Below are 26,253 nucleotides of genomic sequence, written 5' to 3'. Positions count from 1 at the left end.
TGGAAAGGCAGGGGCCCCTCATCCAGGAAGCCCCTCTGGTCAGAGCCAAACCCATGCTCAGAGACAGGAGGGGTGGCACCGCCGGACCCCAGCTCACCATCCACTCCCACCCCACCCACTTCCAGCCTAGAAGCGGCCCCCACACTCAGGGACTGTCTGGAACACAATGTTTTACTCAATGAGAGATCTTGCAACCAAGCTCCCATTTTATAGCCTAGGAAACTGAGGCCTGTCAGGAAGGTCCTGTCTGCCCAGGGTCACACAGGGACTCAGTACAAGGTCCAGGCCTGGTCAGGACCACAACCCAGGGTGTCCTCCAGGGCCTATCTCTGCCTGCTCCTGGCTGGCACACCAGGGAGAGAAAGCAGGCCCTAGGGTGGAGGGTCCTCAGAGCATGGCTGGGCAGAGCAGAAGGCCAGTCCAGAGGGACACAGCCACCTGCTGTGGAGTCACTGCCTCCACCTCCAGGCCATGGCCTGAGGGAAAGAAATAAGGCAAGTGGCAGGGCCACCTGCCAGGGTCTCAGCCATGCTCAGGGCACAACCTGGGAACCTAAGCAAAAGGGCTGCCCTCAGGAGGACTGGGGAGGGGCAGAGGTCAGGGCAGGCCAGGAATGTGGTCTGCGGGCAGGATGGGCATGACGATGGCAGTAACATGATGAGGGCGCCGAACAGACGGCTTCCTGCGCCAACAAACAAGGGTCTCAAGGGGAGAGGTGGCTGTGCCTGGCCACGACCTCCAGCCTTGGACTCCCCTCACCAGAAGCTGTTCTGAGCTTCTCAGTCCAGGGTACAGCCTAGAACCACCACCCCCCGAAGTTGTAAGCTTGGCACAGACACAGGAGCATGCAGAGGGAAGGGAGGTGACGAAACCCAGCCGTGGGCAGGCATGTCTGGCATGCAGATGGGCCATGCGCCTGGTGAGCAGAGGCCAGGGTGTGTCCTACACGGGCACTCTCACACGCAGGGCCAAAGGCAGCAGGCAGCAGGCTAGTCAGTACCCAAGAGCACTGCTGAGAGCACTGGTCTCTGAGGACCCTCGCTGCGGGGCCCAGGCATGCAAAGACCCCACAGCACCACTTCAGGAGCATCTCCACTATAAGCACCAGAATATGCTGCTCACACAGCCCCAAATCACAGAACCAGTGCTAGAAGCAACTTCAGAGACCACCCGGTCCAATGTCTGACCTCACTATACGGGGTCAAAACTGAGGCCCAGAGATCAGACATTCAGCAAGTCACCAGGTCCTGTCAACAGTGCGGCCTAACATATCTTCCAAATCCATGTATTTCTCTCCACACACACAGGCAACTACCACCACCAAAGTCCAAGCCACCATCATCCTTCCCTGAGTTGCTGCAATGGGTTCTGCGCTGGTCCTCCTGCCTTGTTGTCCCCTGCCCCAATTCCTGCTCACGGGCCCTCCACAAACAGCTGGCACAAATCTGATGCCACTCCCTGTTTAACAAGCTCCTGCATGGCTCCCAGTGACTCCTCTGCCCAGCCTACGAGACCCTACCTAACTCAGCACTTGCTTCAACTCCTTCCACAGCCTGCCTTACTTCTGTGCTCCAGACAGAACCCAAACCCTGGCAGCCCCAGAGACCAGGCCTGACAGGTGCTGGTGGGCTGGATCTGTGTCCCCAGGTTCACCTAGGGCACGAGAGTGTCTTGTAGACATTCAGGGTTCTGCCTTCTCCTCAAATCAATGAGCATTCCCATTGTCTTTAAGGAAACCACTTCTACCCGCATTCTTCGTACATGGGGCGTGTGACCCAGATCTGACTATGGAGAAACAGTCTTTGCACTTCCACAGAAACTATGAGAAAAGCGACCTTCTCTCTCTACTGAGGTAGCTAAGCTTAGAGCAGCTGGGGATGGCTTCTCCCAACACACAGGAAAAGCTGCTTGAGAACAAAGATGTCGACAGAGGAGAGGAGAGCTCAGAAACAGACAGACGAATGCCTGGCCAACCTGTTTAAGTACCTGGATCTAGCCCTGCCCAGCACCAAATCTACTACACTTTTCAGATTTGTAACACAAGAGTTCCTTGTTTTGCTTACGCTGGTATAAGTGGGTTTCTGTCATCTGTTCTAGTGCCAGGAGTCTCTACCAATGATGACAGCATGTCACAGACACAGTTCTTGTGGCAGAACAGGTGGATCCCGGGGCATGGCTGGCAAGTGTCTCATGGCAACAAAGGACTCTCTGAGCACGCTCCCCAGATGGTCCAAGGTGAGAGCAGGAGGCTCAGCCAGGACCACCACCCAGCCTGGCGGTGCATGCCCTCCCTCTGCTCTGGAGATGGGCCTCAGGGACGGGCACAGGCAGGCAGGTCTGTTTGCAGATCAGGTCCAGGCCTGCCACAGAAGCGGGGTGGGGGCAGCACAGAGGAGCAGCCTTAATGAACCAAATCTCTCCTGTCCTCTCGGCCAGTGGGTGCCCTGTCTCCTCCTCTTCATGGGAAGGGAAGCTATGCTTAAGCACCTACTAGGTGCAGGTTTCCATGCTGTAGATGCTATCACCTGCCAATTACAGTCAAGGGAACTGATTTAAAACCAAGCCACATGACCAAGTTTATATATGTAGTAGGAGTAGGTCTGTGTGATGAAAAATTGTCACCCTTTCGAGCCCTGGCTGACAGGCCTGAAAAAAAACCCAGAACGCTCTGGGGAGAAGTATCAGAATTAGCAGAGGCTGGCAGGAGAGGATGCTGCTCCAGCGGGCATAAGGATGGGTTTAGACAGCCTGTGCCAGGGAGAGGTCATGACTGCAGGCTTGACCCCAGTCAGTGGTGGAATCATGGGGCCTAATCAGGTCGTTGGATACCAGGACAAAGAGCCCCAGCAGAAGGAAGTAGGTCCTTGGCCAATAAACCTTGGGCACCAACCTAGAAACTTGACTGGACTTTACCCCCAAATTGTCCCTGGAGGACAGGGTCTTCAGGCCAAAAGGGAGACTTCATGGATCAGTCCTGGAGGTCAGGCCAATGCCCTGAGCAACGCCTTTTTTTTTTTTTTTTTTTTTTTTGAGACAGAGTCTTGCTCTTTTGCCCAGGCTGGAGTGCAGTGGCGCGATCTCGGCTCACTGCAAGCTCCGCCTCCCGGGTTCACGCCATTCTCCTGCCTCAGCCTCCCGAGTAGCTGGGACTACAGGCGCCCGCCACCACACCCAGCTAATTTTTTGTATTTTTAGTAGAGACAGGGTTTTACCGTGTTAACCAGGATGGTCTCGATCTCCTGACCTCGTGATCCACCCGCCTCAGCCTCCCAAAGTGCTGGGATTACAGGCGTGAGCCACCGCGCCTGGCCGAGCCACGCCTTCTAAAGCCTCCAACTCCTGCAGCTGTCAGGAAATTGAGGCGCTTCACAGAATAGTTGTGTTTATTTTTTCCCTCCTAGATGCAGGTGGCAGGGAGAACTCTAGGGGCTAGGGATAAGTGTGAGAGGTCAACAGCAGCCTTTAGGGTCACCTGCAACACGAAGCAAGGGCCTCAGGTCCAGAGGCTCCTGGGCACACCACCTTCACTCTCACAAGGACACTGGGCTTCAGCCACGCAGACACTTTACTGAGACTGAGACATTTTCCATGTGAGGGAGGTCAGGATATGTCTACAGAGGAAGGGTGGGGGAAACAGGCAAGGGACAACCTCCTTGTATTCCAAGTGCCAACAGGGACCCGCATCCTCGACCTGCCCAGACAGCCACCCCCACGCCAACAGGCTGGAGTGGCTGGCATCTCACTGCAGCAGCCCCAACCATCCTCCTCCCACTGCTGCAGGCGCAGGGCCTCCAAAAAGGAGCAGGCCTCACCCTGGACAGTCTATTGACAGAAGCAACAGCAGGGAAGGAAAAACTGGAGCTGGGAAAAATGCACTTAAGGTCTAATCTTGGGCTCCAACAATGCTGGTCTATTACCGTTCCCCGTGCATCCTTAGTGCTGACATTTTACAGACAATTTCCAAAACAGGGCCCTGCCACTTCTGGATTATATTTCAGCTGTAACTTTTAAGTCTAATTATTTGCACTGACAACCTCCTATAATAGGGTGGTGCGGCACCGAGAGGCATCAGCATTCAGTAGAGTGACAGCCTAATCGCAGGGGGAGGCAGCCCCGCAATCTGCATTCACTCAGAGAAATTTCTCTGATGAAAATAACACAACATTAAGGAGGGGATGAGGGGCAGGATCCACTGTATCAAGATAAAATAACTCTTTAATAAATAACCTTGTGGCTGCCGCAGAGCAGTAATTAAATGCCGGCATACCCGGCACACCGTTTTAAGTAAAGCTGGAAAAATGTAAGATGCAATTATCAGCACCAAACAAATTACCAGCCCGGCAAACCCCCCTGGAATATTTAGAAACTCATTTCTGCCTTCCCGCTAAATATTTGTGCATGTGCTTATTTTTGGTGGGACCATAGGGTGGGGCAGGGGTGGGGTGGGGGAAGGGAGGGGACGAGGGACCAGGAGGGTAGAGGAAGGGGCATGGAAGGAGCCACTGTGGGCTGGACTGTCTCTGCTGATGACTGTTTTCTGGAGGCCCTGGCAGATATGCTCGGTCAGCAAAATGGTGTAACAGAAATGCCCCAGTGCTCAGGAGTGCATATGGATGGACGCTCAGGGCTGATATCTGAGCCGAGGCTATAGCCCTCCTCTCAACTGGCTCCCTCACCCTCACAGAGGAAACTCAAGCCATGGAGGATGTGGCAGAGGGAACCAGGATGGCCTGGGTTTGCTCCCTGAGGCTCAGCCTGTCCTACACGGCTATCCTAAACTCCCAAAACCCAATGGACAGGTGAGTCTCCTCTGACCACACAGACCATGTGATACATGAATGACCACTAGCCCCTGCTGCCAACCCCAGCATGAGGGGTGGGGGTCTGGCTCCAAGGGTGGGGCAGAAAACAAAGCCCCAAACAGGCCTGCTCTGGAATGGGCTCAAGGTCAGTCTCCAGGAAACCCTTCCTAACCTGTGGCTGAGTCAGGGGCCACTTCCAGGCTCCCATATGGATCCTGCTAAGTTGCAGTTGACCGTTCAGTCACTCCAGGTAGAAGCAATTTGAGTCTGAATGCAAAGCATCAAGCTAAGGAATGTCAGTTAGCTGGCTGGTGGGCTAAATTCCACCCTCAGGCAGACACGGGAGCTAGCTGGGCAGCTTGGGCAGAGGGGCCTGGGGCAGGTAGGAGGGTCTTAATTTGGACGTGGCTGGAGAAGGAAAAGACAACCTCATGGGAGACTTCCTCAAGGTGCCAAGATGACGCTACTCACCCTGCGCCATGGACACCAAGCTCCCTGAGGCAGACCAGGGCTGACTGCCCCTTTAAGCCCTGGTGGGGGACCCGAGGGCCTCAAGGACAGGGTACACACTGCAGGACTTTTGCCCTGTGCTGCAGGACATTGGGAGGACAGCCTACTCTAGCCTCTTGCCTTAATGTTCCAGTGGTTTTGGCTGAGCCTGGGTCTCTAGGCGAGGAGGGCGGTGAAAGGTCCCACAGGTGCACACAAAGCGCTACAGCTCTTACACCTCTCTCTGACCACAGCTCCCCACAACCATTCCTGAGCACCGCCTGGATCAGACAGCTGGCCCGGCCTGGGTGCAAAGGTGGGGTGCAGTTTCATGCCATGCAGCATGCCCACCCCACCACCCTTGCAGGGGAACCAGGCTAAGGGGACATGCAGACACGTGGTGCACCAGGGACTCAAGCAGCAGGAACATGCAGGTCAGGGGTCTGCCCACCCATCCCTGGTCCTGCCTGCCCGCCGGCCCAAACAACAGAGACTGGCAGGCAGGCACGGCGCAGTGAGCCTGAGGGAGCTGACCGAGCCCGCTGGGCCCTACGGACAGGCGCGTCCCATCGACGGGCGAACTGTAGATGGATAAGAAGTGAAAAGGACCAACCTTCTCGCTGATCTGAGAGATGAGAGTTTGGGTTGATGGCAGAGTGCGATGAAGATGAGGAGGGAATAAAAAAAAGACAAGGAGAAACACAGAGAGAGTAAAAACAGGCCAACCTTCATCTGCCCACACAGCACGGAGACGAGACGAGACTCCTGTGCCCCCTCGCACACACACATGCACACAGGTGCACACGAACCACATCGCTCACAAAAGACTCAGGACTCATGGAGGACATGGTGGACAGGGCTGAGGCCCGCCAGCAGGCGCCAGGGAGGCCGAGGGTGGGGCCGGGGCAGGTGGAAATGGGGCACAGGCAGGCCCCCATGCCTCACACGCACCCCACAGCTCAGACAGACTCTGTGGACTGGGCTCTGGGGTCAAGGCCCACCCAGCCCACAAACCTGCCAAGGTACACGAGCCACTAGAAGCCACCCCCACACACACCACCAGTGTGAGGAGCATGTCTGGGCACCTGTGGGGAGAAAGGCACTGTCCCTGTTTTAGACAGCTGTGGCCCCGCAGCCAGGTCCCTGGAGAGAAGGGGGAAGGCTGGTAGTCCTGGCACAGGGAGGCCAGGCTCTGAGGAGGGCAGGGCTCCACCCTGGCCCCAGCAGCTGTACACCCAGAGAGCTGTAGATGGAAGGAGAGAATGAGTCACTCAGGGAGAGTCAGGTGGTGACGGAGAAAGGCTCTGGCCCACCCAGCATGCCTGGGCCTGCTAGACTGTGGGTGGAGCTGCGGGCAACTGTGAACAAAGTCAGATGTAACTGGATGACACATCCCCCCAACAGTGCTATCAGAGAGGCTACTGACTAGTAGCCAAGTGCTAGCCGCAGAGGCTACTGACTAGCAAGTGCTTCCTGTGTGCCTGGCAATGTGCCGGGTGCTTCATGTGTACTGTCCCATTAAAGGTAGCAGTTGCGTGGCCTCAGAGAGCGACACTGGGAGCCCTGAGAATTTGGGGCATAGAAGGGAGATGTGAGGTAGACACCGAAGCCAAGTCTGATGAGGAGACGAAGGCTTGTGGCCAGTGGACACAGGAGAAGAGAGTCAGATGGGTGGAGACAATGGCAGTGGGAGGCCATCAGTAATTTCCCCCAGGTGACATGTTGCAACGTTTGTTTTGACTGAGGGGTGCTACTGGCATCTAGTGAGCGGGAGATGCTGCTAAACACCCTCCAATGCACAGGACGGCCCCTCACAACTAAGAATCATCCAGCCCAAAATGTCAACAGTGCTGCGGCTGAGCAGCTCAGGGCTAGAGTCCACATCAAGCCGTCTGAGGCTCAGGAGCCTGCTGTGGGAGGAAACCTCGAAGCCTGTCTGCTGGGAGATGGATGGGGTGCAGGCCAGCAAGCAGGCTGGCACTGGGGACTCCTCCACGGCCATCCACCCACAAGCAGGGCTCAGGATGCAGAGCTGGTGGTCAGCCCAGTACAGGCTGTCCCCAGGTGCTGGGGCTGAAGGGCCGCTAGTACTGCCGAGGGCAGAAGGCGGGGGTTTTGCCAACCATGAGATGACGAGCGGTGGCGACACCAGAGGCAAGGGACCCAGGGAGCAGGGCCTTTCAGGTGTGGGGAAGTCCTGTCAGTAGGACAGCAGGGCCTATCCTGGGCCTATGGGGCAGGTTGCTCTTGGCAAAGCAGGGTGGTGTAGATTCAGTTAGGGTCTACATGAGGCAGGTCCTGGGGACAGAGCTTAGAAACGGTCCTGAGACATCAGGGCCTACAGGAACGTCGTATGTGTGTGTGAGAGAGACAACAGAAGTCAGGTTTGGCTGTTTTGGAGTCCCTGGCAAGTGGGGCTGGAACTAAAGGAACCCCCATATTTCCTACCAAAAGGCATGTGGGGATGGAGCCAGAAGGGTAGATTCAAGAAGAGCTGGTAGGGGTAGGGGATGGGCCACGGCAGGAGCCAGTCAGGGCCCTGCCTGAGTCTACCATGTGTAAACAGGGAGCCCCACAGACAGGGATGCTCCAAGGGGCTGCACGTAAGAGCTCCCTGGGCAGTGACTGAGCTGCCAGCTACAGCAGCTGAGCTCTGCTGATCTCCGAAGAGACCCACTGCTCTGCCTCCAGGGCTGGGGCCAGTGTAACAGTGACTTCAGAGAATGCTGCCTAGTCAGGACAATGCAGGGGTCCATCCACCTCTGGGCCTTCTCCTGCCTCAGCATTGCCTCCTGTAGCTGTGCCCTGGGAAATGTGCCCATAGGCCATGCCCTTGCAGCTGGCTTGGGGTTTACAGTGGCTCTACTGGGCCTCTCCTCTCCCTGGTGGGGCCACATGCAGACAAAGGCTTTCTTGCTGAGGCCTGGAACTGTCACTCTCTTGACCCTACAGTCTTGGGAGCAGAGCTCTAGAGAGCACAGCATTTGCGATAGTCAGGGTGGGAGGAGGCAGATCTTTGAGAAGGGTCATTCCAGCTGCTCCTCTGTTGGAGTGGACTCGCCAGCCCCCATGCCTGCCAGACACTCTGCCTGGGGCAGGGTGGGGCCAAGGCTGTGCCGCTTACAACTCCACTCCTCTAGGCCATTTGGGAAGTTTTCAGGCTCTTGTTCCTGAAGACAGACAAGCTGACCTGAGGCGTGAGCCTTGATGAGCAAGACACCTGACAGTAAGCTAGGGGACCTCCCATCCCACGCCCCCACCTCTCATGAGGCATCTTTAATAATCTCTGAAGCACAATTTGCCCAGCACAAATAGCTCCTCTGCAGCTCAACTGGTCACCAAATGGGCTGGCAGCCTGTGGCCTCTCTAGAACCGGCCTCTCCCATGACAGACAGCAACCCCTTGATAAGTGTATTTTGGTTGACAGCCTAATTCTCTCTGCTCTGAGTAAGCAAGTCTGACCACATGGTCCCAAAGAGTCGGAGAGGCCACCGCCATCACCCACCAAGTGCACTGGGTGGAGAGTCAGACGACACCCCTCAGGAAGCCGCGCTAAGCACTTGGCGTGATGGAATCATTACTGCAAGGAGCCACGTCCACCTTCCTTTACAAATCCCCTGGGTGGAGACAGTTTTACTTTTTTTTTTTTTTTTGAGATGGAGTCTTGCTCTTTCACCAAGCTGGAGTGCAGTGGCGCAATCTCGGCTCACTGCAACTTCTGGTTCAAGCAATTTTCCTGCCTCAGCCTCCCCGAGTAGCTGGGATTACGGGCACGCGCCACCACGCCCAGCTAATTTTTGTATTTTTAGTAGAGACGGGGTTTCACCACGTTGGCCAGGATGGTCTCGATCTCCTGACCTTGTGATCCGCCCGCCTCAGCCTCCCAAAGTGCTGGGATTACAGGCATGAGCCACCACGCCCGGCTGACAGTTTAACTTTTAATGACATCCATCTGTGCACGAGGGCTAGGTGAGGGGACAGTGTGAGGGTAGAAGGGGCTCTCAGGGCCCCTCCTGGGCACCTGTATACCAGACCCAGTGTGTTCTCAGGAAAGGGCAACATGGCCAGCTTTAGTCACCCTTAGGTTGTGAGCATAGCAGAGATTGGAAACCCCAAAGCAGTCCCCAGGCTCCTCTCTGCTGGGAACTTGGGACTTCTGGAAAGCACACTGTCCACTCGCTCCCAGCAAGGAACATCTGGAACACACCAGGTGCTCACCCGAGGCAACATAACCACAGGGGCTCACAGCTGAGCACAAGGGTTCCTCCAGGAAGGCTCCAGGCAGACCTGGTCAGAGGATAGGCTCACCTGGCCTGGTCCATTCCTGAGGCCTGACTACCCCAAAGCCCAGAGCCATGGTGGTTCTGGAGCCCACCATGCTGCAGCCGGCAGGAGGATGTATTGAAGGAAAGCCAGGCCAGGTATGCATGCATTTACACACAGATAAGTGTGCCCGTGTGTGCACACACACATGCACACACACCAAGAAGTCGGCTTGGATGGCTCCAAATTCCCATGAGGCTCTGGGCCCATGCGGCAGGACCTACAAGAGATACAAACGCTCCCAAGAGTGGCTGCTTCCCCATGGGCCTGTAGGAAAGGAAGGCAAAGTAGTGGCAGACGCCAGGAGCTTGCCCAGTGGGAGCTGTTGCTGCTGCTGCAGAAAGAAGCAGGAAGGAGAAGAGACTGGGCCCATGGCAGTCCCTTGCGTGTCTGCACCAAGGGCTCTGGGCAGAGAGCCTGGCAGGTGCAGCACAGCTCCGTGGTGACAGGGGCCAGGCACTGCCTGAGTCCTTACCTCGCACATACAGGTTCGCAGGGGCTGAGTAACGTGTGCCTGCCGAGTTGGTCGCCACACACTCGTACTTGCCTTGGTCGGATTCCTCACTGCTCTCTATCTGCAAGGCACCTGTGGGGACACGAAGCGAGAGGTCAGGCACGGCCCACGTCGAGTGTGGCCTGGAACACGGTGAGAGGTCTCGACAGCATCTGTGGCTGATGTTGACCAGATGTCGAAGCTCATCCAGGCCACACCCTGGCACCCCTGCTGCTTCCAGGAAGTTCTCCCTGAAGAGCCCAGTGGCCTCCTGGCTAGAACCAAGGGTTGTGCTTTGGAGCACAATCTCATGCTCCCCACAGTCCAGCAAGACCCGTCTTTGCTCTGCCAGGGACCGTACCCCAACCCCCAGCTCCATTCAGTTTCTGCCACACTCTTGCCAGTACTGGAGGCTGTTTCCCAATCAACATCCCTGTTAGTGTTCCTGGCCCCGCAGCCTCGCTAAGCCAGTCAGAGCCAGGTGTAGGAGCAGCCTGCAGACTGGCGGGTCTGGGATTCACAAGCACGCCATGCCCTCATCAGGCTGGAGCTTGAGGATTTGCCGCCCACCAGGAAGGAATGGGCTTGCCCTGGGGGCCTGGTGCCCAGCAGCCTCTGCTCCCAGCACCATCTTCCCCTCCTACTCCACCCCCTCCCCGCCAGCCCCGCCCATTCCGGCTCCTCTCCTCAGCCCTGTCCTGCTAAAGTGCTTCGACCCACCACGGCTCCTGCATTATTCAAGAGGCTAATGGAGGTTGGAGCTCCCATTCGGGCCAGTGCCCTGAGGGGCTGCTCTGGCCGCAGACGGACAGACAGGAGCCAGGGTCGGGGTGGGTAGCAAAAAGATTCCTCAGAAAGGGTGGAGGAATCTTGGGCTTGAGGCCAGTTCTGACAGGTCCTGGTGGGGGAGGCCAAGGCAGAGCGGCAGGGTGGGGGCGGACCCACTGGACTTGGCCATCCCCTGGCCCCACCAATAAACACTTGAAAAAACTGCTTGTGAAAGCACACTGGGCAAGCTGTCTGTGACAGAAACACCCCAGGCACAGGCAGCACAACCCTCCCTGGAACAATCCAACAGACAATTACACCCACACAGGACGGTCCAACAGTTAAGAACCCCCACAGGACAGTCTGACAAAACCACCTCCTGCACAGAACAGCCAGCCTGACCTGACAGCCCCCACCTTCCCAGGGCCCAGGCTGATGGACAATCACACCCACAACAGGACACGGACAGAAGCTGCCGGGCCCCCCCTGCCTGGACTGGACAGGAGCCAGAGGAAGAGTTCCAAGTCATGCTCTCACGGTTGGGGCCCAAAGGGGTACCACCCTGGGTCTGACCTATAGCCACCTCACTACCTGATGTCCCTCTTCCACCATCTAACCCAGGGCAGCAGGAGGGACTGGGAACCCCCAAGGGGCTGGGAGCTGGAGGTGAAGGAAGAGGGGAGGCCACCAATGCAGGACGCAGGACCAGCCTGCCTCTTTGGTGCTGGCCTCAGCCCTCCCCACCAGGTGCCAGGGAATACCAGGGCCCAGTGCACATGCCAAATACCATCTCCTTTAAGAGCAGCCCTGATGGGCACTCAACAGGTCATGCTAATGGGATGGATGGACACCGGTACAGAAAATGTTCATTCAAGCAGGTGGGGTTCAGGCCCCTGAGGGGTCGAGGCTGCCCTAAGGTCACCTCAGTGAGGCAGGGGGGTGTGGGTGGGGTGGGGTGGGGGAGACCTGGTGGCTGGTACCACAGGCTTGGGGCAGAAAGTGGTTCCTGGGTGGAATTTCTGACCCAGAAAACAGGAGGTTCCTCTGCAACAAGAGCCTAAGAGTGGTCAGGGGGCCTAACAGAGACCGGGTGCCTATTTGCATACAGAAACCCCCGAATCTGGAACCAACACCAGGACCCAGGAGCAGGGACAGCAAAGAGTCAGCACAGGCTGAGTAGATGGGCAGGGGGATTGCGGGGCTGCCAGGTGAAGCAAGAGCCGGCCTCCGGGTGATGGGCAAGAGAGCACCCAGGAAGGCAGCTGCTCTTCCCTGAGGCCATCCTGGTCCTCAGCTCTGAAGGTCTAGATGTGCGCAGACACTGAGAGGACTGGAGAGAAAATGATGTGAATAGACAAGCCACCATTTTACAGGTGTCTGCTCTGCGCCAGACACTACACATCCTCCTCTCCTCTAATTCTCATGACCCTGTGCGGCAGGTGGCTGTGGCCCAATTTAAAGAGGAAACACACTTCTGAGAGATGAACTGAGTTTCTGAAGATCACATAGGTGGTAAGTCAGACTTGAACCCGGATCTTCCTGAGTCCAGAATCTGTGCTTTTAACTCTTAGGCTGCAGGGCCCTGCTGCGTGGAGGCAGCCTAGCGGGGACTCCGAGCTGCCAGGTCAGGTGATGGAGTTACGCACGAGCCTGTTTACCTCCCTGTTGTCATCCCAGCACCTACACAGAAGTCTTAAGTGAATGTTCCTCCTAATCCTTGCCAGGCTGAAGGTATGATCCTCATTCTACCACAGTACAGAGCCAGGATACTAAAGGGAAAGTCAAGTAATAACTGAGGTCCCCCCAAAAGAGGAGACTGTCAAGAGAAAAGGCAAGGCTTGGTCATGCTCCTCAACCTCCCGGGAAGCTTTTCTGTCTAGGGAAGCCGGGGGACAGGCTAAGTTTCACAGTAGGAGCTGATGGGGTCCCTTCTGTGGGGATGGCCTGGAAGGCCTGGGCGGCAGGGCTTGCCGTCCAAGGCGGGGCCCGGCGAGTATCTTCACAATTCAGACTTGCAATGGATGAGTCCACAGGAGGGAATGACTGAGAGTGGACGTGTGTGGTGGCCGGTGGTGTTGGGGGTGCCGGATCTGGAGATGAGGAGGCTGAAGAGGTTGGGATGGGGATGGGGAGGTGACAGACTGGACGGGATGGAGTGGAGGTGACGGCAGTGGCAAGGCGTGGTGTGGCGAGAGGCACGGACAGCATTCTTACCTCTGATTGGTGAACCACCTGGCGAGGTAATTTGAATGCAAATAAGATCAGAGAGAAGCATTAGTACAAAAGGAAGGAAAGCCACACAAAGCCAAATCAGGTAAAATAAAACACAAGAAAGGGCCTTAAATACATGGAGAAATTGAGGCCTGAGTTAGGCCGACACGGACGATGGGTGAGCAAACACCAGGCAGAGCCAGGCTGAGTGTCGGTGAAGCTGTGTCCCAGGTCACTGGCTGTGCTCTGGGGAGGGGGCTCAGTGGGGCTGGGGGTGACGAGAATCAGGGAGGTGAGTCAGGACTCCTGCAGACCCCACTGGCTGGGGCCAATGGAGGGGGAAGGTGAAGAAAAGTGGTAGCAACCCCACCCCACAGGGCCACCCAAATCCCACCGGTGGGTAAGATTCCAAAATAAAGCACTTACCAAAACAAAGCCTGGTGTTAAGGCAGACAGGACACAGGCTAAAGGGAGGGCTTGCCAGGGGCTACTAGCACACTGGGCCTCCCACAACACGCAGCCCAGCCCAGAGGAACGGGCAGCAGGACTCAGCAAACTCACAGCCCAGAGGCAGAGTCCCTAGAAAGCCCACTCAACCCTGCTAAAAACTGGGGGACTACCGAACTTCCCCACTTCGGCCTGGCTGGTGAGAGGCAGAGATCAGGGCCTACCCTTTGCCTGTCTAGCACCTCATAACCCTGAGGGTTGGTAACCCAGAGGGCCAGGCGCTCACCCTCCATATCCAGGCCTATTAGGAGATCTGAGCGGGTTTCATCCCCAACAGGTACCTTCTCTGAGGCCCAAGCCCCCTGTGCAACCACTCCTCTAGCCCACAGATGGGCCCAGGTCCAGCCCAGGTCTACCCTGCCCTGCTGCCTGCTTTCTGCCCATGTCTGGGGATTGGGAAGTGTGCAGAAAAACCAACACCAATTCGTTTCATGGGACTTGACAACAGCACCTAGAGGAATTCTTCATCTCTAAGTTCAAATGAGAAAACAGAGGCCGAGAGACATTCAGGGAATTACCCAAAGCCCAAGGTCACACCAGCTTCTAAGTGAAGTGGAAGGACTTGACAAGGTCCGTCTAACTCATACCCTGCCCACAGGATGAGGCTGCCAGTCCTGCAGATGCAGAGGCAGGGGAGAGGGCAAAGGCTGGGACCTGGGAGTGAGGGTTATGTGGGAAGAATCCGCACAATGACTCTCTCTCTCCAAGAGACCCTTTCAGGAGGTCCATAAGGAGGTCCACAAGGTCAAAACTGTTTTCATAATACTAAGAAATTATCTGCTTTATACACTTTCTCTCATGAACATAGAGTTTTTCAGAGGCTACATGACATGTGCTATCACAATTGACCTAATGCAGTAGCAGCTAGGAAATCCAGCTGCCTTCTACATAAGCCCCAAATTAAAGAGATTTGTAATAAGGGTAAACCAATGTTGTCCCTCTTGGTAAATTTTTTTGTTTTAAAAAATATAACTATTTTTCCTTAAAAATGTTATTTATGCTAATATGTAATAGGTTTTTATTATTTTAAAATGGATTAATAAATATTTTAAAATAATCTCAGTCTTAATATCTAATATGGTATGCATCAACAGAAATAACCTGCACAACGGCTGGACACGGTGGCTCACCCCTGTAATCCCAGCACTTTGGGAGGCCGAGGCGGGCGGATCACCTGAGGTTGGGAGTTCAAGACCAGCCTGACCAACATGGTGAAACCCTGTCTCTACTAAAAATACAAAATTACCCAGGCGTGGTGACTCATGTTTGTAATCCCAGCTACTCAGGAGGATGAGGCAGGAGAATTGCTTGAGCCTGGGAGGCAGAGGTTGCGATGAGCCAAGATCGCGCCATTGCACTCCAGCCTGGGTAACAAGAGCGAAACTCTGTCTCAAAAAAAAAAAAAAAAAAAAAGGAACCCACACAAACAAACCCTCTTTGAGGTTCTCTGATATTTACAAGTAGAGGTCCTGAGACCAAAAAGTTGACATTGCTGATTTCCTGTCATCCACGCCAGGGCTTGGTGGGGGTGGGGGCAGTGGATATGGTCCAGGGCTGGCACCCCTCGCTCCTGGTCTCAGCTCTTCCAGAACCTAACCCATTCTGAAAGAATCTAACAGTAATTTCCCCACCAAACAGAGAATCTGCCTTTTCCATTTCACAAGATGGGTGTGGGGGACTGAAGGGGCCCAGGAGTCAGCATCCCTAGGGGTGTACTCGTGTCCGAGAGGTGCCAGGGAGCTCTGGGCCAAAGGGAAATTGTGGGCATGCACTGGCAGTGTGCCCTCCTGGCAGGCCCTGCAGATGGCAGAGCAGAGTGGGGTGGGGACAGGCTCTTCCAGCCAAAGCTGGGGCCAGCCAGCAGGGTGAGGGGCTGCAAGCCCTCTGCGTCCCACCCACGGGCCTCCTCCTGAAGCCAGATGCTGCATCTCTTCTTAAGACCCCCAGGTTTCGCCTCAGGGTGCTGGGGGCGGGGAGGAGACTGCTCTCTGGATGAGCACATGGACTCAGTGAGTTAGGCTGTCCTCTACGACGAAGGATGGCAGCTCATATGTTCAGGCCACAGCAGGAGTGCGGGAATCTCCTCAAGCCCCGTCCAGGCTCGGCACAGCCTGCAGGCCAAGAGCTCCTCTCAGGACCCAGCAGGGGCTCTGAGCCCCTACTCACAGCTCCATTTCCACTCTATAAGCTTGTTCCTGTTCCTCCTGGGCCTACCCCGGTCTCAAGTTCCAGTTCTCCAGGAGGTGGTTTTGGCAGCATGCACATCACTACAGAGAAGAAAAGGCCTGCTGAGCAGAGCTCACATCTGGGCAGCGCATGCCGCCAGCTACCTCCTGTCCAGCTCCTGCCTGGGGGGGTCGTGCTCTGCTCAGATGTGCTGTGGCTCAGGTCGCAGATGGTGGAGGACTTCTGGGTACTGGTCAGTGGGGGCCTGGGGTCTGGAGAAGCTGGGAATGTGCAGCTCTGAAGCCCCAGAAGGGTCCAGCTGCTCCTCAGGTCCCCAGGTTTGCTATTGTGAAACTAGGTCCTGAGGTGATCTCACAGGAGAGCTCCTAGGCCGAGTCTCGATGTGTGACCCCAAGTGACTCCCTTAACTCAGCTGTGAAGTGGGCATGGTAATCACAGCCTGTCCTACTTCACAGGGCTGCAAGAGAATCAGCTGCAACAAAAGGGGGGAAAGCTCTGTTGTAAACTGTCGGTGATGCGTAAACCGTGAAGGTCCCTGTAAACAGCTGAGTGCTCAGGGGCCTGAATCCACTCCATGAAGGGCCGTCCCTGAAAAATGTGCACAGAATAGCCTCAGCACCCTTCTAAATGGTAATGGGATAAGGCCAGCAAGAACTGAGGCCAACGGTCCCAGGCCAGGTCAGGCAGGGAGGGGAGACAGCCCAGTTATTACTGCAGAGGTGGGACAGTTGAGGCCCCTTAGGTGCCATCTGGCTCCATCCCAGGAGCTGGACCCTGGGCCCACGACCCTGAGGTCACAACTTCCAGGTGGCAGGAAAACAAACAAGGAAGTCTTCCTTGGACCTGGAAAGCAGGAGGAGGAGTGAACATTAGAGCAGATATTAGCCTACAGGGACAAGTGCCAAAGGTCAAGTTCATGAAATCATTCACTTGACAAGGGCTCAGAGAAGACCTGTCCTACAGCTGACCTCACCAAGTGTGATCAGACCCAGGCCCTCCCTGCAAGGCCTAGCTGAGCAGAACTGGAACCAGATGGTGACAATGTAAAGCAACGTGAGGCGTGAGGCAGCAGCCAGAGGCTGAGCAGGGTGGAGGCTTTCAAGTGGAGCAGCCGGAAGGTGAGCAGAGGGCCGGAGGTGGGCAAGGACCAAGGACGGGTCAGCACAGCTCAGTGTTAGGAGGGTCGAGGGCACAGAAAGTAGAAAGAGCTCCATGAAGCCCTTATGAGAGGCCAGGCCATCAACTCAAGGTTTGACTGCCATTGACTCACTCACTGCTTACTGTAACTCCTTTTCAAACATGAGAAAACTGACACACGAAAAAGTTAACCAATGCCAGAGAGCTGGTAAGTGGTGTAGCCAGGACCCGATGACACACAGGCAGGGGAAGACCGAGAAGGGCCCTCCGAGCCTTGCTCGGGAGCGTCACTTGACCAGGTAGGCAAGGAGACACCACTGAGGCACAGCAAGGTATGAGCAGCAAACCTGACCTGCAGGATGATGGATTCCTGGGAGGGCCTGGAGGCAGGGAAAGCAGTGTCTGGTGCCTGGGATAGGACTGACGCAGCAGGAGGGGAGAAGGGGGCCAATGTGAGAGCCATGAGGGTGATACATTCGAGAGCTCTCAAATCAAACCAACTTGAGACCCATGTTCCTTAGGTTGGAGGGTGCCACTTACGGAAAGAGGGTACAGCTGTCTGGAAAGAAGGTCATCACTCATCACTGATCATCACTGGTCAGGGTGACCAGAAGGCAGGTCTAATTTTGGATCTAGAGCTCAGGTAAGAGGTATGGGCTGGAAAGACTGAAGCTAGAGTTGCAGGTGAGGAGATGGCAGTTGGAGCTTTAGGAGGGGGTGAGCTTGTCCAGGGCAAGGCTGTGTCCATAGGGCAAGGGCAGGGCTTGGTGGAAGGGAAGATGCTGCTGCAGGGAAGGGGCACTAGGAAGAGGGAAGTCGCAAGAGACAGAGCCCTGGAAGGCTAGGGAAAAATGGGAGTGTGGTCGGGAAGGAGGGAGGAATGTTAGCTGCTGCTGAGAGGACAAGGAGGATGGGGCCTGAGTGGCATCCAGTGGAGTGATAGGCAAGGAAGGGGTGGCCCAGGGCCGGGCACCCCAAGCACTATATAAATACTAGATGAACCAACGTGTGAGCGAGCCTTCCCAGGGCTGCTGCCAGACAAGTCCATGTGGTTCCGTGGAGGGGCCCAGGCCTGCAGGGAGGAGCGTCTGGCTGCTTGGGGAGCCTGCCTGGAGGAACTATGAGAAAATGCAGAGGAGCCGAACTGTGCCAGCCGCTGTGCTGCGCTGGGCAGTGGCCGCAAACACTGCCGGCCGTTTGCTGCCTTGATTATGGCTGTTTTAATTAACTGCGCTACAGCTGCCTCCATCTTGTTGAGTTTTAATTAAATTAAATGAGCTAACACTTCGTGGGCTGTCTCAGGCGGCCGTGGCTGGGGCCAGAATCTTGCCCTGCTGGGCAGCTGGTCTCTCCCTCCTCCTGCTGGGCACCAAGGGGCTGTGAGCCTGGTGGGAATTGATAGGGAGGGGCTGGCATCCCAGGGAGTGGGAGGGCACCTCTGAAGCCTGCAGGCCCCTGAAAGGGGCAAGAGTCATGTCCTCCTTTTCAGCACTGACATCACAGCTGACAGGCAGCAGGGACTCTGGCCGGCACTGGCCATCCTGCCTGAGGCCAACCATCCCACAGCTAGCAGGAGGGCTTCTGAAGCAAAGACTATGGGTCCAGGCTGTGCTGGCAGCAGATGCAGAATGCAGCCAAGCTGATTCTGAGCCTCTTTTCCCGCCTGCTCTGTTCCCACAAAAACTGAATCAATTATCCTGGCAGGAGCCTCACAGGCAGATCGATCAATGGGGTGACACCTCCCTCCTGCACGATGGCATCCTTGCTCCCAGGGCTCTGAGCTGGCTCGACGGAGACATCCAGAGGAGACAGGTGGCTCTGGTGGTCGAGGGACAACAGCAAGTCCCCTTAGTTTCAGGCCCCTGAGATCCAGCCTTTTGAAGCCTGATGAATCAGGCACCTTTGGCCTCTTCTCCCAGCTAAGCCCTGCCATCTGAGGAAGCAAAGAGAAGCATCATCCAGGCCCTGTCTCAGGCCAGGCTACAGGGAAGGAGGAGGGTGAACATCCATAGAGCACCCTTGAAGAGTCCACCACGCTGGCACATCACATGTGCTGGGAGGGGCAGAACTGGCCCAAAGTCTGGATCTCACAATCCCAAGAAGGTAAAGGCACAGCCAGCCACAAGCTCTCTCCCCTGAGCCAGGCACACCTGTAGCAAGGCCCAGCCCACCCCACCAGGTGCCCTCCGCCCAGCACTGGAGGCGCCCAGGCCCAAGGGAAGAGGCTGTGCTGGGATCTGACAAGACACTTGTTCTGAGGTCTGCAAGGCCCCTTGACCCCTGTCCTCTGCTCACCTGAACGCAGCTGCTTGATGCGGCCGTTGCTCGTGGCAGGGTCTACAGGAAGGAAGTCCTTGAACCAAGAAATCTCAGGGTCTGGATTTCCACCTGCGGCACATAGCATGGTGGCTGTGCGTGCCTTCTCCACCACCTTCAGCTGAGGCCCCATGTCGATGGAAGGGAACCCAGGGGGCAGCTGTTCCTCTGCAGACAAAGAGCAATGTGTGTATTAGGGCTGGCTCTGCCTGCCCCCTATGACCCCTCTGGGGGTAACCTCCCCAACTGCAGGTTGGCCAGGGCCCTCAAGACTCCCCTCCCCAATCCTTGACTTCTAAGCATGAAGCGTACCCCGATTTGAGGAACCAGGGTCCTAAGTCTCTTTGGCAGGGCAGAGGCTGCAGTGGGGCCCACCCCTGCCCTGTCAGGGAGTTTCCAGGTCTGAGAGGCAACGCCTCAGACTGAAGGCGTCAGCACTTATCTCTTCAGGCCCCGAGAAGAACGATAATCAATGCTCTGCTGGTCACAGCAGAAAGCACTGCATGGATGCTGGGGCTGCAGGGGGTGGGGGAGCTAGCGGGGAGCTCACACAGAATCCAACAGCCACAGCTCAGCCTGAAGGCCTCTGTGCTGTCCAGCCCCCTCTCCCCTGTCCGCACACAGTGTTCCCTTCATCCAGCCTTCAGCTCTATCACATGGCAGAGCCCCAGGTCACCGCCTGGTCTCTAGCCCTGACCCGGGGCACCCCCAGCCCTACCAATGATCCCCTTCTAACTCTGATCCTGACCTTGACCTATTTGCTACTGCAGCCTTGACCTTGAGCTTTCTCCCTCACTCAGTCCTGACCCTGGGAGTCATGGTCAGGGCTGCGGACCATGCCTGAGCGTGTGGAGGCAAAGGAGATAAAAAAGCTCTAAAGACACGAAAAGTTGGTAGGGGGAGGCAAAACTCCCTCCTGGCTGCCTTCTCCCAGCTTGCTAGGGGGCGGCACACAGAGGAGTCACTGGCATGGAGTAAGAGGAACAGATGTCAGCAGCAAACCCACTCCCACTGTACATGGGCTCCCATATCAGCCCCGAGGGGCTGCAGGGCAAGGCTATCCACTCTCCAACCCTTGGAAGCACAAGTCAGGACAGGCTCAGGACTAGTATAGACCAAATAGGACTCCCACCTTCACCACGAACTAGCTTTAGGGCCTGGCATGTTACTCATTCTGTGTCTCCTTTATCTATACACGGGGTTCAAGTGCCCACCTTGATGGTAAGGCCACTGTGAGGTCTGTATCTGATCATGCATGCAAGGTGTTGCGGAGCATCTGATATGGAATTCACTCCCAGTGAATATTAGCTGGTGTAACTAGTAAGGGCTGAGCCACTGGGGCAGACAGGTATTGAGACTAGAGTTGGGAGCTCCCTCTTCCATCCTAGGCTGGTGAGAGGCCCTTCCCACTAGGACCAAACCACCAATTTTCAAGGCCTCAGCAGAGTGTCTCTCCCAGTGTGGATGCCAGGCACACCCAATGTGGGGCAAGGGGAATGTGTGTCCTTTGTCTGTCTCCTGGGGAAGGGGGGGAGCTGGGCTCATGGTGGGGGAGACCGGCACCACTCTGTACCTCCCCTCCACAAGCCCAGCACAAGATGAGTGTGTGGGACCATGTGCCAAGGGAAGTCAGGCTTCTATGCCAGAGTAAAGGCACATGGCATCCTCAGACACGAAGAAGGTAAAGGCTGGCAGAAACCACCCCTCCCTGGAGCCTCTTGGAGACCTGGGGAGAGCGATTGGGGGGCGGGTAGAAGAGGGAGTTGGAGGAGCCCCAATAGGCAGGAGCAAGATACCTATCTATCTGCTGCCAGACCCCAGGGGACGCTCCCCAAGGCTCCAGCTGCCAGGGGCATCCCAAAGGGACTGTGGCCCATGAGGAGCAGAGGTCTCAGGCTACAGAGCAGTAGGATTCCCAGCACGGCCTTGCGGCCCCAGCCTTTCCTGGGACCTGGCTGTACGTTTCCCCACCTGTAGCCCTAGAAATTCTGGATATAAACCCAGTGTCTCCTTGGTTGTAAATATGATCCCACAGTGCCCTTTCGGATTTTTAAAAGTAAAATGTTCAACAGTGGCAAGAGAAGGGAAAGAGGACGGAAATGAAGAAGACTGAGATGCACCAGGCAGGGGATCAGCCTCCTTTGGCCCAGCTGCTGCTTGCTTCCATAGGAAGCCCTGACGGGGACCAGAGGTGCAGGGCTCACCTCCCCAACACCTGGGGACACTCAGGGCTGCTAGGGCCATCCTGGGTGCCCTCCAGAGCATCAGTCTAACTCTTTCAAGACCTCATTCCTACCTGCCCAGCTCATGGGGAAGACGTGGCCACGGCCTGCCAGAGTCAGGGCCCAGGAGTCAAGTGGTCTTCATCTCCACCCGCAGATAGGGAAGGGAAGGGAAGTACAAATGTGTGCAGCCCCGTGTCTTGGAATCTACTCTGAATTCCTTACACGGGGAAGGTCTTTGGGATTTACGCCAAATTAAGGACAATTAATTTTCCTCCCTCAATTATCACGCCCTCAGCGGCTCTGTCCTTGGCTCAGATCATCCCTCAGGCACTGCCGCCAGAGCCTAAAACCAGAATGTGTGGAGAGCTGTCCATAAAACAGCGGGACCCAAAAGCCAGTCCCCTGTGCCAACTAGGCTTCTAGGCAGCACTCGGAAGTCTGCCACTCTGCCACTTGGGAAGGGAAGTGGGTCTTACAGGAAGGCTCCAGCCCCTCAGGAGTGACTGGCTGCTGCCTCTTCCTTCTCTCCCACCCAGGCGCCTCCGAACATTCAACTCAGCCAAGTACAGCAGCCCTTTCCCGACGCCCACCATGCGCCTGGCCTGGCTGAGCACTGGGCATCCTGATGTAAACTGATCTATCAGCCAGACTGGCACACTTACCACCTTCCCCCACGGGCACCCGCAGAAGCTGGGTCTACCGCGGCGTCAACACTCAGGCTGAGGACCTGGGCAACTCCTCAGCTGATGTCACGTGATCACTCTAAACCCATCAACAACTGGGAAAACTGAGACCCAGGTACGAGGCACAGTAAGATTTATGGAGCATTCCAGGTACTATGTTAAAATGCTTTACAAAACGACTTAAATCTTTACCAAACCCTTATGAGGTGCATGGGCAACCAGGGGCTTAGAGACATCTAGACATCTAGACACCTGCCCAAGGTCACATAGCTAAATCGGAGGTGGGGCTGGGAGGAGACTGGGTGGTAGGCCCCCAGCGCCAGCGCTCTAGCCGAGAACACCCCGCTGGAGAGAGGGCCGGCAGCCCTCCTCCACACCACGCCTCTGCCAGCGGGGCTCAGGCTCCACTGCAGAGCCCCGCACACGCGCCGCGGCGTTTGCATTTACCGCAAAGCGAACCCCAGGGTCCCCCACATGCGGACAGTTGCAGGCACGCACCCACGTTCCAACCCCGGGATGCACCAGTCACGCTAAGTCCCCTCAAATCGCCTCCTGTTGGCGCCGAAGGTGAGGAAGGGCCCCTCCCCGCTCCAGGCCAGCCGGTAGCCATGGCGACGGTGGAGCGGCGGGCGCCGCGGCGGAAGGGCTGCGTGTGCCCGAGTCCGTGCAGGCGCGCGCGTCCGCTGTCCGCCCCGGCACCGCCCTTCCCGCCCCCGCCTGGGTGGAGCCTCCGCGCCCCTTCCCAGGCCCCGGCTCCCCAGCTCCAGGGAAACTTCCCACTAGGCATTCCCGCTTCACCGACGCGGCCCCCCCGCTCCACCCCCCAACCGGGTGCCCTGCACAGTGCGGGGAGGGGCCATCTGCCTCCGCAGCCTCAGCGCCGGGGGCGTCCGCACTACGCGTCTCAGGGCCATCGCCTGATAAGAGGGTCCCCTGGACGGAAGGAGAAGCCCATGGGGACTTTAGGGGCCTTCAGAGGTACCCAGGAGCCCGAGTCTCCACACCGTTTGCGGATTCTACCTGCATGCATAGGCAGCATGCACACACATTCCCTAAGGTCTCCCCGGCTCGCGCAGATGTGTGTGCAAGGTGGGGAGTGTGCACGTGTGTGTGAATGCCTCCTGCACCTAACTGCGCTGGCCTTTACCCACTGCAGCAAGGAGACCTGTCCCCTTCCGTGGAGAGGTTTGGTTGCCCCATGGGCAAAAGACGATGACAAGCCCTAGTGAGGGAAGGGTCGGGGGTCGATGGTGGGAATCCAAGGTTCAGAGGTGGGTAAGAGCTTGGCTAACCTCCCACAGCAGTGTTGGAGCTGATCGGTTTGACTCCACAGCTCACTTGCTATCTTGGTGGCTTCCTGGAGGAGGGAGATTCAAGAACAGGAAACAAATGAGCATGGGAGGCAGAAAGCTTTCCAGGGAGGAGGGGAAAACTGCCTTTGTAAAGGCTGTTGTGGGGGAAGGTGGTGGGATGACAGTACCAAGGCGAGTCTGGTGGGAGCTGGGGCATGTGTTGGGGTCCTGACACATGAGCCTAAGATGGGGGTGGAGGCTGCTGAGGCCCCCTACAAAGTACACACAGGTCTCTTTGTCCAGCTCAGCCTTAGATGCCTGAGGGTGAGTCTCTGGGCCAGAGGGAGGGGACTGCACCAGGGAAGCTGACAGATGGAGACGCCTTGCAGGGTCCTGGGGCAAGCATCACCGTCTGTCAGTATGACCTTTTCACCCATGTTTACCCAGCTTCATGGCTTCTCCGTGCAAACGCAGGCACGCACCCGCACACACAGACACAGGCTCCCTGGGGTGGCACCGTCTGTGAGCCTGACCACCTCCCCTAAGCTTGAGTGTTGGGCCTGGCCTCACCCTGTCTCTCAACACACAGACACCGTAGAAACATGCACAGCCAGGAACCCACAGAAATATACATGGAGAAACAGACAGGTGTAAAAATAGAAACCTACATGTGCATGTGGAGGGGCACCTGCAGTGACTAGCACCTGTGGAAACAGACACATGCAAGCAGATCCAGAGGCGGTGCACACAGACACGCAAACACACATGTGGAGACATGCAGAGCCAGACACACCTATGCCAAGACACGTGCGCCTGGAGACACATGCAGGGACGAAACACATGAAGGAACCTCGTAGGTGGCAGGGCTGCTGGCTCCCCTGCCCTTCAGCCGCTCCACAGAAGCCAAGGCCACCTCCAGCAGCTCCATCCTCAGCAGGGCCAGGGCCAGACGCCTTCCAAAAGTCGAAGGCTGCCAGAACTGCACGCACCCACACTCTCCCAGAGAGCCCAGCCCCACCCCCAGGCTTCCAGGCAGTAAGGGGGGCCTGGGGAGCCTTGGGCCCATCTCCCTTCGCAGCTTTGAGTCTCGATTTTCAGCTGTTTTTCCAAGAGCAAACTCCCACCTCTTCCAGCACTCAGATTTCATCAAACTTGGCATCTTAAAAGCCTGTTTTGTTTTTCAATCTGAGCTGTTTGGGGCCTGTTGGCAGGCACGGCCTCCCCCTCCCAGTCATCCCCCCCTTCCTCGGGTTTCCCTGGCACCCCACATCGCCCTACTCAACCTGGTTGAGGCCTCCCCACCACATGAACCCACGGGCCATGCCCTGCGTATACACCCGACCTGCACTGCAGTTCCAGACTCGGGCCCACAATGGACTCTCCTTCAGTGGTTCCCCAACCTCAGCCCTACTCCAGGGAGACTCTTGTCATCCATTCACTCCCTAGGTTTGGGCCCTGCTTCCAGTCACTATAGACACTGATAGCCTCCCTCTCACTTCTCAGCCCCGCTGTCTCCCAACACCAAAGCCAACAATGGCTCCACGGAACTAACTGTTAAGGACACATGCCGGGCCTCTCGGCAGCACCCCACCCTGCTGACCACTCCTCCTCCTTCGCACACTTTTTCTCTTGGCCTTCTTGGCCTCACACACTCCTGGTTTCCCTCCTGTCTCTCAGGAACCTCCTCCCAACATGAAGAGTCGGTTCCTGGGGCTCCTTCTGTCCTGGCTCTGGCTCCCTGAGATTTGCTATTTCTCAGCCTGCAAGATTCCAACTCCAGATGTCCCCCCGGAGTGCCAGGCAAATGTGTACGAGGCCTCTTTGACACCTCCCCGGATGCCTGCGCACACCTGGCTCAACAGATTTCTAACTGAACTCACCAACTCGCCTCCTGAAACGTGGCCCTCTAGTACGTGAAGCTTAGAAATGGCACCCCCACCTACCCAGCCCCAGAGCCAGGAACCTGGAGCCTTGCACCTCCCCAATCCTACAGGTAGCCAGGCAGGCCTCTACTCTTTCTAATCTTATTATTATTATTATTTGAGATGGAGTCTCGCTTGGTTGCCTAGGCTGGAGTGCAGTGGCGCCATCTCATATCACTGCAACCTCTGCCTCCTGGGTTCAAGCAATTCTTATGCCTCAGCCTCCAGAGTAGCTGGGATTACAGGCTCCTGCCACCACACCCAGCTAATTTTTACAGTTTTAGTAGAGACGGGGTTTCACTATGTTGGCCAGGCTGGTCTTGAACTCCTGACCTCATGTGATCTGCCCACCTTGGCCTCCCAAAATGCTGGCATTATAGGCATGATCCACCATGCCCAGCCTCTTTCTAACCTTCTAGTGATCTGCTCCCCTATCTTCCCCTACCCATACCCAGATTTGCGCCAATGCCATCACTCACCTGGACTGCAACAACCTGTCATTGGTTTCCTTCCAGCCCCGACTATGCACCCACACAGACCTTTCTGAAGCTTAAGTTTGATCATGTCATTCCTCTGATTAAAATTTGGCCAGGAGCAGTGGCTCATGCCTGTAATCCCAGCACTCTGGGAGGCCAAGACGGGCGAATCATTTGAGGTCAGGAGTTCAAGACCAGCCTGGCCAACATGTTTCGTGAAACCCCATCTCTACTAAAAATACAAAAAATTAGCCGGGCGTGGTGGTGCATGCCTGTAATCCCAAGCTATTCGGGAGGCTGAGACATGAGAATTGCTTGAACCCAGAAGGCAGAGGTTGCAGTGAGCTGAGATCACACCACTGCACTCCAGCCTGGGTGGCAGAGCGAGACTCCGTCTCAAAAAAGTCCTCTCAGGGCCAGGC

At 56.4% G+C, this 26,253-nt stretch overlaps 1 protein-coding gene across 24 annotated transcripts in view; it reads right to left on the bottom strand.

Moving 5' to 3' along the window:
- The window catches only part of PTPRF (protein tyrosine phosphatase receptor type F), a 97,742-nt gene that overhangs the window by 35,055 nt on the left and 36,434 nt on the right, over window positions 1–26,253 (bottom strand). For 14 of the 24 annotated variants that reach the window (XM_030823696.1, XM_030823679.1, XM_030823678.1 and 11 more), the window contains 4 exons: window positions 19,213–19,401; window positions 13,090–13,107; window positions 10,090–10,200; window positions 5,905–5,916 (listed from right to left, as the gene is read on the bottom strand). In XM_030823696.1, the coding sequence (XP_030679556.1) occupies window positions 5,905–5,916; window positions 10,090–10,200; window positions 13,090–13,107; window positions 19,213–19,401 (330 nt within the window). The remainder of the gene's footprint in view (window positions 1–5,904; window positions 5,917–10,089; window positions 10,201–13,089; window positions 13,108–19,212; window positions 19,402–26,253) is intronic. The other 10 variants (XM_030823689.1, XM_030823699.1, XM_030823700.1 and 7 more) reach the window with 3 other exon arrangements.

This window comes from Nomascus leucogenys, chromosome 12 (assembly GCF_006542625.1).
Source record: "Nomascus leucogenys isolate Asia chromosome 12, Asia_NLE_v1, whole genome shotgun sequence".
In the NCBI taxonomy this organism is placed as follows: Eukaryota; Metazoa; Chordata; class Mammalia; order Primates; family Hylobatidae; genus Nomascus; species Nomascus leucogenys.
Note: the sequence above shows the minus strand (reverse complement) of the source record. Positions and strands in the feature narration are given on the sequence as shown.